At 39.3% G+C, this 14,890-nt stretch overlaps 2 protein-coding genes across 15 annotated transcripts in view; one reads left to right on the top strand and one right to left on the bottom strand.

Annotated features, from left to right (window-relative positions):
• Positions 1-14,890, bottom strand: part of CMSS1 (cms1 ribosomal small subunit homolog) — a 407,069-nt gene that overhangs the window by 170,180 nt on the left and 221,999 nt on the right. For 3 of the 8 annotated variants that reach the window (XM_017347158.3, XM_051859373.2, XM_070071980.1), the window contains one exon: positions 8,523-8,655. The exons of the other annotated variants lie outside the window; for them this stretch is intronic. In XM_017347158.3, coding sequence (XP_017202647.2) covers positions 8,523-8,655 — 133 coding nt within the window. The remainder of the gene's footprint in view (positions 1-8,522; positions 8,656-14,890) is intronic. 8 annotated transcript variants of the gene reach the window in all.
• Positions 1-14,890, top strand: part of FILIP1L (filamin A interacting protein 1 like) — a 299,778-nt gene that overhangs the window by 75,999 nt on the left and 208,889 nt on the right. The window lies entirely within an intron of this gene.

Here is a 14,890-nt window from a genome sequence, read left to right as displayed (position 1 = left end):
CCACTAAGAGCTTTATGTTTTGTCGCTCTTTAATGTTCCTGCAGCAGGTGAATTTAATAATAATTTATAAGTTATACATCTGTGACTAAAACCACTGAAAAAGTAATTGACCATTTTTTTTCCTTAAAAGAGAAGGAGGGAAAAAGGGAGGAGGGGGAGTGTTTGTGGGGGAGGGGGGAGAGAGGGAGAGAGGAGAGAGGGAAAGAGGGAGAGAGGGAGAGAGGGAGAGAGGGAGAGAGGGAGAGAGAGAGAGATGGATTTTCCTCATCTGTTGGTTCACTCCCCCAAATGCCTGCAACAGCTGGGGCTGGGGAAGAAGAAAACTAGAAGTTTGGAACTTCATCCAGGTCTCTCCACATGGGTGGCAGCGGCTCAAATACTTAAGCCATTGCCTACTGCCTCTCAGGGTACACATTAGTAGGAAACTGGAATTGGAAGTGGAGCTAATATCTGAACCCAGGCACTTGGTATTTATGGGCTATGGATATTCCAAGTGGCCTTAACCTATGCATCAAATGCCTGCCCTTGACCAGTTTTTTGAAGGTTAAATCAACAAGCAAACCAAACTGCGACAGATAAAATGCATAATGGTTTTCATCATTACACTGAAAGTCTTGGGAATGTGTCCATGTTTGATGAACTGTCACTGTAGATATTCCTTTCTTCAGCAGTAAGAAAAGTATAGTTTTCTATAAATATTAAGTTTAGGAGTTTTCCAACATCTATTAAGCCTAAAATTAATGAATCTATCTCTTAAGACCAAATTCTCATTTTCCTAGGTAAATAGTTTTACATTTATCTTTCCTGAGATACTTTATATATATTCAGGCACATATATGTATGTTTATTCTTTCTGTTTTTTTATATGCAAATGTTAGCACACAATGTACAAAATATATTATATACTATGCTTCTTTTGGGCTAAACAAAAGCTTTGGGTGACCTTTCAACTAATAAAAGGCTTTCTAAACTTTGTTGATAGAAACACAATATTCAATAAATAGGGTATATTCTATTTACTTAACCAGGTCTACAAAATCACACTTAGGTTATTTCAGTCTTCTGCTACTACAAATAATGTCTGTTAATTTTTGAACTAAACCAAATAGTTAGAAACTGCATCTGACTGACTAGTTTTGCCTGTTCCTTCTTTCTACTCCAATTCTCTATGAGCACCAAAATGGTGTAAAAAGAAGAGATAACGTGCGAATTTAGCTAATCATCTTTTGGATGAATGAATGTCTTATTCTTCTTTGTCGATATTGAATCCATATATATATATATATATATATATATATATATATTTGGTAAGGATACCAACATCCTCTTTTCTAAGTATTTATTTATTTTAAAGAATCACACACACACACACACACACACACACACAGAGAGAGAGAGAGAGAGAGAGAGAGAGAGAGAGAAATCTTCCATCTGCTGGTTCACTCCCCAAATGGCTGCAATGGCTGGAGCTGAGCCAATTGGAAGCCGGGAGTCAGAAGCTTCTTCCGGGTCTCCCACGAGGGTGCAGAGGTGCAAGAATTTGGGCCATTCTCCACTGCTTTCCCAGGCGCATTAGCAGGGAGCTGGATCAGAAGTGGAGCAGCCGGGACTTGAACTGGTACCCACATGGGATGCCAGCACTGCAGGCAGGGGCTTTAACCCACTGCACCACAGCGCTGGCCCCTCCCTCCCTCTCTCCCCCTCCCTCTCCCTCTCTCTCTCTATATATATATTGAGCCTATATATCTATATCTATCTATCTATCTATCTATCTATCTATCTATCTATATATTGAGCCTATCCAATACAATATCCTTGTATTTTATGAGAGGAGATAAGTGATAAAAGAGAAAACCCAATGGATTCAGAGCCACTTAATGGAAGGAGACATCCTAAAACTTGGCTTCATGTGGTTTGAAAAGCTTCTCAGGTAATTGTGAGAAAGGAATCTGAATAGAGCTTCAGTTCTTCAAAGGTCTTAATCTGTACTTTGGGACAAGTAATCATCACTATCATTTTCCTCAAAAGCATACTTATACACAGCTTTGTGTGACCAGCTTTCCAAAGCCAGCCAGATGAAAATAAACTGTTATCAGCACAAAGATTAAAAACAAATGCAGGTGTGCCTCAATTTACAGGGGAGTTTAGAAAACTGTGTCTATGATAATAACATAGTTACAGATTTTACAATTTGAGCATGAAGATTGCTAAAAAGATTTCTGTAGCAATTTTATAAGAAGAAAGAAAATTTGCATTCCTCAGTTTATCTTAGGGTAAGATTTCAGGATTTCTGCATGTTGAATTTGCTTTATTTAAAGTGAAGTTAACTCTATATGTGAATGCACACATGTATTTGCTTTAATCTTTTAAATCTTTCAAAATTTTGAAATGACTTCAAACTTCAGTGAACAGTTGCACAGACAGTATAAAAACTCTTTTGCCCCCATTTACCATTGGTAAGCTTTTACCACTTTTGTTATTTTATCCTTTTTCTACATATACACATATTATTTGTTTTTCTAAATTATCTGTGTCCATTGCAGGCATCTTTGTCCCCTTTCCTCTAAATATTTAAATGTATATTTCCTAAGAAGAAAGACAATAACTTAATATCATGGTTTAAATATGTCCCCTATAATTAATACACTGGAAAAATGAGTCCCCAAGGCAGAAGTACTGAGAGGTAGTGGAACTTTTAAGAGAAAATTAAGTCATTAAGAGCAATAAATGCCTTTCTGTTGGGACAGGGTTAATTCTTGTAGTGAATGAATTTGTGCTCCTCCAAGGTTGAATTAATTACTGTGAGTATATTGTTGTAAAGCAAGGCCACTCCTCCAGTTCTTCCTCTTCTGAGTTATTTTGCTGCTCAAGTTGTTCCAGATTTAACCAGCAGGAATCTTTTCAATCTGGCTCCAGTGTCTTTCTGGCATGTCCCTGTCATTTCCTGATACTTCCGAATACCCTGGCATGAAAAGATGTTCCAAGCTCACCTTGTTTCTGCTCCTTAAGCCCTGGAGTCAGTCATTTGTACAAGAAGCCCTGGCTCCTTTTAGTGGCAAATGAAATTTAGAAGCCAAGATTTTAGTGCTGTGTGTGCTCACTGCTAAAGGGTATTATCATTTCTAGGCCTGTTAGCAGAGCCACTGGTTCACGCCTTAACTATCTGCAATAGCTGGGGACTGGGCTAGGCCTAAATCAGGAGCTCAGAACTCCATCCGGGTTTCCCATGAGGGTTAGCAGGGATCCATATACTTGAGCCACCTTCTCCTAGCCTTGCAAGGTATGAATTAGAAGGAAGCCACATTTAGAAGCATAGGAGAGGGGACTCAAACCTGGGTACTCTGATATGGGATGTGGATATCCAAACAGCAATTAAATCAGCTGTGCTACAACGCCTGCCCTGACATTCTCTCTCAGCATTATTTCAAGATAGCCTATTTTGAATTATGAGTTTCCCCACCATAAATCTCACTGTCTTACCTAAATAGTAAACATTTTCTGTCAAATTCGAAAAAATATGTCTGCTCAATTTCACTGATAAGGAAACAGTCTTAAGTGACCAAAAGCAGTCAATTCAGAAGAGATTTGAGGTCCCAAATAATTTCCTCTCTGATTTAGGCAGCAGAAAGAAACTTTTGAGATTATCAGAACTAAACGATTACCTTTTAACCAATCTTGACTGAAAAGGTACATTCCTCCCTGAAGGCAGTGAAAATGCTGCTGAGTTCTTTCCATTACATCTGGACATAATCAGAATACTAGCATTCTGCAGCCTGCACATTGTAAATAAATACAGACCAAATAACTTCTAACACTGTGCCATGAGTGTACATTGTCTCCAGACAGTAAGTGGTACATTAGCACATATATTTGTCTCCTGGCTGCAGCTCTCCCCCTCCCCTCCTCCTGAATTCCTGTATATATTTTGGTGACAGATTAGAACAAACAATATTGTGATACATATGGACCAGGATATTATCTCTTGATGGAGTCTTATGTCTAATCACCAGCATTTAGTCTAGCCAATTTCAATGGATGATGCAAATTTAGTTTTTTCTTAAGTATATTAATGGGTCATTAATGTAAGCAAAATACAGCATGGCAGAGTGAATAATAGCAACCATGTTTCTTCAATCAAATATCCATGCTGTGTGTCTGGTTGCGGTTCCAGGGAAATCTGGATTAAATGACATGATTCACATATAAAAAGGCTGGCTAAAAACTGGATTTTGGTACCACTAAGTCACTTTGACACTGCATTTCCATATTTATAAAAAATGAAGTTGTTTCCTCTGAGACAGGTATATTTGATATTGACCTCTGAATCCTAAATAATTTACAAAATAAAATTCAGAGGAACAAGAACAGGGCTGAGTCACCTCATATTCTCAATATACCAGTTTTCTTTTTAAAAAAAGACTTCAATTCTGATCTGTTGAAGAAGCACTCGCTGAAATTCATTAAGCTTTCTTATTCTCCCACGGACGACTTTAAAAGTTTCCATCCTCATAACCACTCTCGAGGTTACTGGGTAAGAATTTACTATAGAGCAGCTGAGGGGCATAAACTTCTTGGTGCAAGGCAAGTTAGCACAGAGCCCAAGCTAAGGAATCCTGATCTTGCAGACAGTGTTTGCTGTGGAAATTTTACAATGTTACAACCATTAGTCATGACCTTCAAGAAGATAAGAGCATGCTCTAGGAACTGTGATTTTCAAAGGGGATTTGGGAATGAGGGTTTCCATGGAAGCATTCCAGAGCTGCAGCTGCCGAACTTGTGGGTTTTTCATTGGCTGACACTTGATGGAGGTAAGGCAGGAGGAAGAATTCTTTGGGGGCAAGTTCAGACAGTGAATAGTTCAAGGCTGCAGCCTGCCTAGAAATTGCAAGTGTGAATGGACACACAAGTGGTAAAAGGCATTAATGACTTCACTTTTTTTCAAAGTTTGAAGGGGATTAAATCACTCTTATTGTACAATAATCACACGGTAAAATTAGCATTTATAAAGTGATACTATCCAGCAATATAGTTGAAGCCAATTTTTCCAAATTTTGTGGGGATTTTTTTTAGTAACTATTTTTCATCAATGGTAATGATACACTGGAAACAGTGTAAGCTTTTGTGAGAGTATAAATATCAATTTGGCTCTGCTATTTTATGTCTGTGTGATTGAAACTCAGTTTCATCTTCAACATGAGAGTAAGGCCTACTTTTCAGGATCCTGGAGGAACTGAGCCAATGTATGTTAGGTGGCAGTGGATGGTAGCTGCTCGAAAAGTGGCTAATTATCATTGCCATCAGCACCATCATTATCAATTCTCTTTTGTTATAAGTAATTGCAACACCATTTATGCAATCATTGTAACTGAGTTTACATACAAAGCAACAAAAGCTGTATTTAAGTAACTGTCAATCATTTATACTATTTTAAAAATGTTCCTTTGTGGTTTTACGCTTATAGGTTCTTTTTAATTTAGTTTAGTAATATAACCTTTATGTCAAAAAATGTGTATGGGTTCTTTCAGTACAACAGAAGGCATTTTCTGTGAGAGCATTACAGTGTCATGAAGTAATTTTTACTACAGAGGAATATGGCTGGCTGGCTCCTCCCAGCCTTGGAGAAACCTCACAATGATTCACTGATAATAAAAACCACCAGCTGCCATTCCCAATAAAATGTTCTGTTCGCTCTGCATACCTTACAGCAAGCTCTAAGTCACATGTCTTCTTATTTCTGCTTTTCTTCTCTAAGGGCAGCGAAAAACTGCCTTGCATAAATCTTGAAAGAGTAAGTCAAAATAACCTCTGGAATTTGATGGAGCATCAACTAAGATGACCTAAGATAGAATCCAGGGTCAAGGTATCCATCAACTCTCCCTGCACAGGCACACCCATTGGTAATTTCCTCTATGCATTGAAATCATCTGTCTTTCAGGTATCATATTTTAACATCTACAGTCTTTGTCATCTTTCATTATTTATTCCTGCAAGACAGGGGTTAGCAAACTATGGCCAGTGTGTCAAATCTGGTCAGTAGCCTATTTTTACAGGGCCTTGCAGGAATGATTTTTAGATTTTTAAATGCTTGGAAAAAATCAGAATAAATTTCCATGACTTGTGAAAAATACTCGAATTTCAGTGTCCATAAATAAAGTTTTATTGAAACAAATCTATGCTCGTTAAATTTACATACTGTCTATGGTTGCTTTTGTGCTACAATGATACAGCTGAATATTGCTTCAGAGACCATATGGTTGGCAAAGCCTAAAATATTTACAATCTGACTGTTTACAGAAATAGTTTGTTGACACTGCTCTCCAGTGTCTTTCTCCTGGGAAGAGTAAGGCAAATACTTATAAGATACATCATCTGCCCTCCCAATCTTTGTGCTCAAGTCCTAGACACTCAATCTTAGAAAGAAAATATGGCTTAGGTTGACTTTTCCTTGGCAGTGGGATGGGAATAGTAAAAAAAGAAATGACACAGAAGCCAAAAGATGTGGGTTTCAGATCTTGTTTCAATGATAAGTTTTTATGTTGACTCTGGACAATTATATACTTCTTTAATCCTGTAACAGTTTCTCCCTTGTTGGCCTCTCAATAGCCTCTATGAAAAGGAGTCCATGCACTCACATCCTGAATCACCATGATAATCCAGTGAAACCCAACTATCATGTCCTCCCTCATCCCACCTCCCAAGTCATCCCAGATCAGTGGAAATGAGGGAATATGGATTTTTTTTTTCTTTTTAACAGGCAGAGTGGACAGTGAGAGAGAGAGAGAGAGAAAGGTCTTCCTTTTGCCGTTGGTTCACCCCCCAATGGCCGCTGCGGCTGGAGCACTGCACTGACCCGAAGCCAAGAGCCAGGTGCTTCCTCCTGGTCTCCCATGTGGGTGCAGGACCTAAGCACTTAGGCCATCCTCCACTGCACTCTCTGGCCATAACAGAGAGCTGGCTTGGAAGAGGAGCAACCGGGACAGAATCCAGTGCCCCAACTGGGACTAGAACCCGGTGTGCCGGCGCCACAGGCGGAGGATTAGCCTATTGAGCCGTGGCGCTGGCCGGGAATACGGATTTTTGAAACCTCTCTCCTGGATGAAAGTCCTAAATAAGTTTTAAGTCTATGGAGATGGGCCCCCAAAGTACTATGTAACTATAACATTAAGTAATGCATCCTGGATACTTAGCCCGTATGAAACTGAATTATTTGTTTTCCTCATTATAAGTATGGCATTTAAATATTTTAAAAATATTGATGCCTTTCTAAAGTATAGTAGGAAATAAACAGTATCAAAAACCTGAACAAAAGGGTAGATGCAAGATGAGCAGATTTTATATTGTAATACAAATCTATACATTTTTCAATCCTAAACCAAGAATAGCTATATAGTTGCATAGTGAAGAAAATAGTCTCATTTAAAATCATTTATACTTTACTGGGTTATGAACTGACCAAAACGTTTAGTATATCAAGTCCTTGCTGCTAAGAAGAAAAGCTGACTCACTTCATTGTCACCAATCTTCCCATTGCTAATAGTAGGCAACTTGCATTTGTATGGTAGATGAAAAGCAGCAGTGACTGCACACTGGGTTAACACAAAATATTAAATTAAGTATGAGTATAATGATTACTCATCATTCTAAGTGGTGAACAGAGCCTGAGTCTGTGCCTGCTTTTTGGTCATCCTGTATTACTAAGCCACTTTGGAACAGGTACTCTTAACTGGAAAACAGGTTCTAGGAAACACTACAGTAGATGAGACATGTAGGAATGAGAATGAGTAATGATTTTTGTTTGTAGAGAGGACAAATAATTACTGTTATAAATATGATGAAAATTATTCAAACTCATTAAAATTAGAGCTGGAGAAGCTTTTAGAGGACATTGAGTCTAAATTCTTTCATGGAAATTCAGCATGCATTTCAGGCAGCCACTGTAAAATATCTTAGTTTATTTTTGGGTGCTCTAACATAATACCACAGATTGAATAATTTATAAGTAATGCAAAATTACTTCTCATGATTCTAGAGGCCAAGCAGTAAAATATGACAGTCCTGGCATATTGTGAGGGCCGTTTTGCTGCCTCTTCCCATCAAGAATGGTAGAATGGCAAGACAGAGTGTGCATGCGTACAAAGAGAGGGAGGGAGGGAGGGAGGAGAGGTGGGGGAGGAGGAAGGTGCCAAACTCATCCTTTTATCAGGAACCCACTTCTACAATAATGACATTAGATCTACTCTCATGAAGGACAGACCTAATCACCTCTTAAAGCTTCCACTTCTTAACACTGTTGCATTGGGGAGTAAGTTTCCAACACACGAACTTTGGAAGAAAAATTCAAAACATAGCATCTAGTTTTGATTTAGTTACTTCTGATTGAATGGAAACCCCCTTTTCACCCAAGTCAGTTCTTTTCATTTTGTTACAGCTTGGATGACTATACAGTTAAAATGCCCAAGGAAAGTACAGAAAAGAAACTTGAGCTACAAAGCAGGAGTTTCAAATTCCAACTTTAGTCCTACCTTTAACTCTAGTTGTGTGACTTTGAGGATGTCTTTGGTGTTCTCTAGACCTCAGTTTTCTCATCTGTAAAATAGGATCTCTACGGTCCTTTGTAGTTTTGAACTTCTCTAGCTCTACACTTTCCATTCCATCCTACAGAAATGAAAATCCATTGAGAGAAAGTTACAAAGAGTTGTTCAGCTTTTTTTTTTTTTAGACTTATTTATTTATTTGAAAGAGCTACAGAGAAGCAGGAGAAAGAGAGAGAGAGAGAGAGTGAGTATTCCATCTGCTGGTTCACTGCCCAAATGGCCACAACTGCTGGAGTTGAGCCAGTCAGAAGCCAAGTGCCAGGAGCTTCTTTTGGGTCTCCCACACAGATGGCAGGGGCCCAAGGACTTGAGCCATCTTCTGCTGCTTTCCAAGGCCACAGTAGAGAGCTGGATCAGAAATGGAGCAGCCAGGTCTCAAACTGGCACCCATATGGGATGCTGGCACAGTAGGCAGAGGGTTTACCTGCTATGCCACAGTGCTCGCCCCATTAAGTTTTTCTTTTCACAGTTCCAACTTATGTCATATTTGAGATGCCTCAGAATGTTCAAGATTTTCTAAATATCATCCTAACAGTTGGTCTTTACCTTAGCTTTCCAGATTACCAAAAGCTTGAATTTGCTTTGACTTTTGCTATCTCAAATGCTAAGACAACCCAGAATCTGTTTGGCATGAGATAGCCTAGTGAGAGGCTAGGCTACAAAAGCCCTTTAAATGACAGTTTATCTCTCAGAGTTTTAACTCTGCCAGTCCCCCCCAAAAAAAAAAAAAAAAAAAAAAAAAAGCAAGCACCATGAGAACTATTTTACTGTTCTCACGCACTAAGTCTTGTTCTATCTTTGATAGAATATCAGTAAGCTGCTCAATAGTTCCTTTCCTTTCTTCTCATGATTAGAAATATATAGGTGGAAATAAAATTTGAGATCAAGGAAAAGCTTTTATAAACTCCAATTAATGCACATTTGGTATAGTCTACTATATATAGCAAAAATATATATAAGCAAAATAATAAGTAAAAACATAATAAATTTTAATGTGATAGTAACTTGGTAAAGGTTGGAAATGAAGTAGTTAACAGTTTGTTTGAAATAAACAAATACAATTAAAAACTGTATGTGCCAATGGGATCTTAATTTACTAAATAATCATCTTAGACGAAATCAATAGTGTTATGTGACTCCAACAAACCTATTTTCTCTACAAATAAATACATATATTTCAAAATATTTTCAAACTGATTTTAATATTTTTATTATAAGTATGAAATAAAAATTAATTTTCTGTGGATTGGCATTTGACTTAGCTGTTAAGACACCAGTTCAGACACCTGTGTCTCATATTGAAGTATCTGGGTTTGAATCCCGGCTCTAGCTTCCAATTTTAGCATTCTGTCAGTGTGTACCTGGGAGGCAGCAAGTGAAGGCTCAAGTAGTTGGGTCCTTGGTACCATATAGGAGACCCAAACTGAGTTCTTAGCTCCTGGTTTAGTCTGGACTAGCTCCATCCAGCTGTTGTGGGAATTTGGGGACTATATCAGGAAATGGGAGATATTTATCTGTGTCTCTCTCTTGCCGTCTCTCTTCCTTTCAAATAAATAAAATAAACAAAAAATTTTAAAATGTGGGAAGGGCATTGTGTTACAGCAAGGTTAAACCACCCACTGCTTGGAACACCCACATCCGATGCTGAAGTGCCTGGGATAAAATTCGGCATGTGCTTCAAGTTCAGCTTCCTTCTAATCATCTGGGAGACAGCAGATGATGGTCCAAGAACTTGAATTCCTGCCACCTATATGGGAAACCCAAATGGAATTCCTAGCTTTTGCATGGACAAGCTCCATCTTTTGGGGCATTTGGGGAGAGTGGATCAATAGATGGAAGACCCCTTTCTCTGTCTTTCTCGCTCTTGCTCTGTGTTATTCTACCTCTGAAATAAACAACTAAGCACCCAAATTTTTTTCCTAAAAGTTAATTTAATCAGAATATTGAGGCCCTCATTCTTTGAATTATTCAGATATGCAGATAATGAAATAATAACAGCAATACAGTCTGTCTCTTTCCCTCTCAAAACAAACATGTTTTTCACAGATAAATAAGTTAAATTTTTCAAAAAGATTTTATTTATTTATTTGAGAGGTAGAATTAAAGACAGAGAAAGGGAGAGACAGAGAGAGGTCTTTCATCTGCTGGTTCACTCCCCAAATGGCTGCAACTGCTAAAGCTGAACCCACCCAAAGCCAGGAGCCAGCAGATTCTTTGGAATCTTCCATATGGGTGCAAGGGCCCAAGCACTTGGGTCATCTTACACTGCTTTCCCTGGCCACAGGCAGAGAGCTGGAGCAGAAGTGGAGTAGCGGGACACGAACTAGCACCATACAGGATTCAGGCACTACAGGTGAAAGCTTAGCTTAACACGCCACAGTGCTGGCACCAGTTCAATATTTTATAAATGAGAAGAAGCAAGTCACTATGCTAAAAATAAATGGAACAATGGACTACCTTGCATATTAAACATCACTAGCACCCACAAAGATACCAGAGGTCTTCAAATCATCCATGGAAATGTGCATTATGAAAATTATCCATGGGCCTTCAAATTTTTCTTGCACCAAAATAAACATATCTTTTAATTCAATTTTTCTGCAAATTTTTGAAGCCTCTTCCTGTGTGTATGCGCATGTGCACTGCACTTCATCAAAAAGGTATATTATATAAGTCATTACTGTAAATAGCTCACAGTAATGAGTTCTGAGTCTATTATAGTTGGAGTGATAGCTTATCAGGCAATTCTTCTTTTGGAAATAGGAATTCACTCTGTAAGATACGCTGTTGTCATTCACAAGGATCTAGAGATTACTTTCTACCTAGATACAATGTCAAATACTTCATCATTAGAAATAAACTCTATTCTATCACTGTATCATATAATTTTATATTTTATGATACCATTGACTGTCTCCTGAAAAATGTACAATATTTTAAAAATACTGAAGTATTCAATAAATTTATAATTAGTAATAAACTATATTGCTTCAGTCTTTGCTAAGCCTAATTCTGTAACATGAATTAAATTCTACTCTATTTATTGAATACACATTCCATTTATGAGGAAAAACAGAAATAACATCTCACGGACAACCCAAGCAACTACCATCTCTTTCCTGAAATATAGCACTAACCTCATAAAGACTTAGCCAGAATGACTGAATCAATCCTTGGATAAGGAGCAGAAGAAGTAAGGTTTAATGGCTAAGAGCAAAGGTTAAAAAATGATGGCTTGGATTACACAGTTTAGCCATGTGACTAGGCAAATTACTGGACTTCAGAGGGTCTCCATTTCATTATCTGTAAAGTAGGGACATCATATAACTCAATGCGGTGATGGAAAAATTAACTAAAAAGAATATATACAAAGCACTTAGCATGTTGCCTGGCATTAGTTCTCAAAAAAATGTTATCTACTTTTGTTTTGTTGTTATTATTGGCACCCTAAGTTCCAAGAATAACCAGAGTAAAATTTAATCAATATAACTTCAACCCCATCATTCCTGTACTTAAGAACTTTTGATCAGCTTCACTGGACTTAAGAAGTAACATCCAAACTCCTTACCACAGCCTGTAAGATTTGGCATTTTCTACCTGTTACTCTTTCTGATACTTTACCCTGCATTCCCTATTCTAGCTTCAGTAGTTCTCTTCCAAAGCCTCAAAGTTTCTTCCTGCTGAGTGTCTGTACACATGCTTTTCCTCTGTTATGCCCCTTTTCTTTTTTATTTATTTATTTATTTTATTATTTTTTTTTGACAGGCAGAGTGGACAGTGAGAGAGAGAGAGACAGAGAGAAAGGTCTTCCTTTGCCGTTGGTTCACCCTCCAACGGCCACTACGGCCGGCGCACCACGCTGATCCGATGGCAGGAGCCAGGTACTTATCCTGGTCTCCCATGGGGTGCAGGGCCCAAGCACTTGGGCCATCCTGCACTGCACTCCCTGGCCACAGCAGAGAGCTGGCCTGGAAGAGGGGCAACCGGGACAGAATTGGGCGCCCCGACCGGGACTAGAACCCAGTGTGCTGGCGCTGCAAGGTGGAGGATTAGCCTAGTGAGCCGCGGTGCCGGCTCTTACTCATAGCTTTTCCAACTCTAAACTCTGGGTTTAGAGAAAGCAAGTCAAATTGATCAAATGCTTCTGATTTAGAAAACTGGAAGTTTACTAGGAAGGCTGAAATAACATTCTCCATATTCTGAACAGCGATGCATTGGGAAAGGCAATGCCGAGACATGAGACCATAAGCAAGATCATAAGCATGTACTGAAGTTCAGTAGGGTAGAAGTAGAGGAATTCAGGGCCAGCATTGTGGTGTAGTGGGTAAAGCCCACCGTTTGTTGCGCTGGTGTTCCATATATTCAAGTTTTGGCTGCTCCACTCCCTAACTAGCTCCCTGCTAATGGCCTGGGAAAATGGCACAAGTGTTTGGGCCCCTGCCACCTATGTGGGAGACCTGGATGAAGCTCCTGGCTCCTGGCTTTGGTTTGACCCAGCACTGGTCTTTGGGGCCATCTGGGGAGTGAACCAGCAGATGGAAGATATTTCTCTCACTCTTTTTCTCCCTCTTTAGAACTCTTTCAAATTAATAAATAGGTCTTAAAAACAAACAAACAAAAAGAAGTAGAAGGACAGCGCTGGTAAGAGTTAAATGGACAGCCGAACAGGCATCAGTCACATTCATAAAGTCTGTGAGCTACTTGGTGTCACTGGAGAAGGACTTGTTTGACTTTCTGATTCCAGGCATGGCCTAGGAATCTTGTTTGCATCTCTGTCCACAGAGAACAAATATACTAAAACACACACAGTCCCTACCCTGTGGAACCTACACACTAATGTGGAAAACACTTAAGAAAGAAGATAATTATGTAGTACACTGTGCTAAAGAGAAAAAAATAAAGAAGAGAAGTGGAGAGGAATGGTGTGCGTGTGTGGGGTTATAAATTTAGACAGCGTGCCAAACGCATGCTTTGCTGAGAAGACGACATTTGAATAGAGCTGACCGGGGTGAATGGGCCACAGAGATACTTCAGGAAAGAGGAACTGCAGGGCAAAGGTCATGAGGAGGAAATGAGCTGGTATATTTGAGGCACAGATAGGAGGCTGCTGTGGCTGTGGGGATGAAGTCAGAGAGCATCACGGGTCATCATGAGCATTTTGGCTTTCACAAGACTCTGAGCAGCAGGGGCAATATGAGCTGACTTGGGTTTTAATAAGACCCTGTGACTGCAGGAGAGAAAGTGTTGGAGCAGGGAGGCCAGTCAGGAGGCCACTGCAATAATTCTGAAGAAAGGTGGTGCTGGTCTGGACTACAGCAGTGCAGTAGTAATCTGTAACTATCTGTAATAATCTGTAATTCTGTAAGAAGTGATCAGATTCTGGAAAGATTCAGAAGTAGAGTCAACAGGATTTCCTGATGGATTGTATATGAATTTTTGACACGCGAGGAGTCAAGGACAGCTCCACGGTTTCTGGCTTGAGCAAGTGGAAGAAAGGATTTGCCAACATTTAAAACCAAGAGATTTAACTTAATAACCCAGACTTCCAACTCTCTCAAAATACTGGAAGATCTGGTCAACCTCCGAGCTACACTTTTCACAGGAAAACATGAGCTGGAGCTGAGAAGCAGCTGCTGCATTGAGACAGATCACTGGGCTTTCGATTTACTTCTAACCCCACTCCTTATTATCTTACCCAAGGCCTTCTGTGTAGTAAACAGCTGTTTGTAGTTGCTTGACTCCTGCATGCAGTTCAAGTTTAGAATCCCTGCCCAAAGTTCTTATACACATTTAGTGAAAACAGAAATTTTCCCACAATTTTGTCTGAACAAAGGGCATTTTTGTCACAGTGTATAAAAAGGGGCACTATTCTGTAGCATATCCTAGCTTTCTTTTCCACGGCAATTTGAAAGAGACCTTTGCAGTTTCAGTCTCTTGGTGAGAGGGGAAGCTCCTTGAAGAATCTCCTCTTCCACATCCTCAGCCTTCATCAAGCCTAAATCCCTAGACTCACTTCACAGTCTGTTTTCCTAGTGTCCAGAAGTGGGGTATGGAGCTGGGCCACACTACGTCTGGTACCATGTCTCATGACATATGTCATTTCTAAACCAGGCAGCTCTGAGGCCCAGGTTGTACCAAGTGGTTCCAGACTTCTGCTGTCACCAAGCCTAATGACTCCTAAATTTTCTATCTTCTTTTGAGTTCCTATTCTCAATCATCAAAAAGCAGAGGTGACCTACGACACTGTTTCTTGAACTCTAATGTGTGTATGAATCCCCTGCTCTAAAAGGCCATTC

The sequence above is a fragment of the Oryctolagus cuniculus genome, chromosome 4, assembly GCF_964237555.1.
Source record: "Oryctolagus cuniculus chromosome 4, mOryCun1.1, whole genome shotgun sequence".
NCBI classification, from domain to species: domain Eukaryota; kingdom Metazoa; phylum Chordata; class Mammalia; order Lagomorpha; family Leporidae; genus Oryctolagus; species Oryctolagus cuniculus.
Note: the sequence above shows the minus strand (reverse complement) of the source record. Positions and strands in the feature narration are given on the sequence as shown.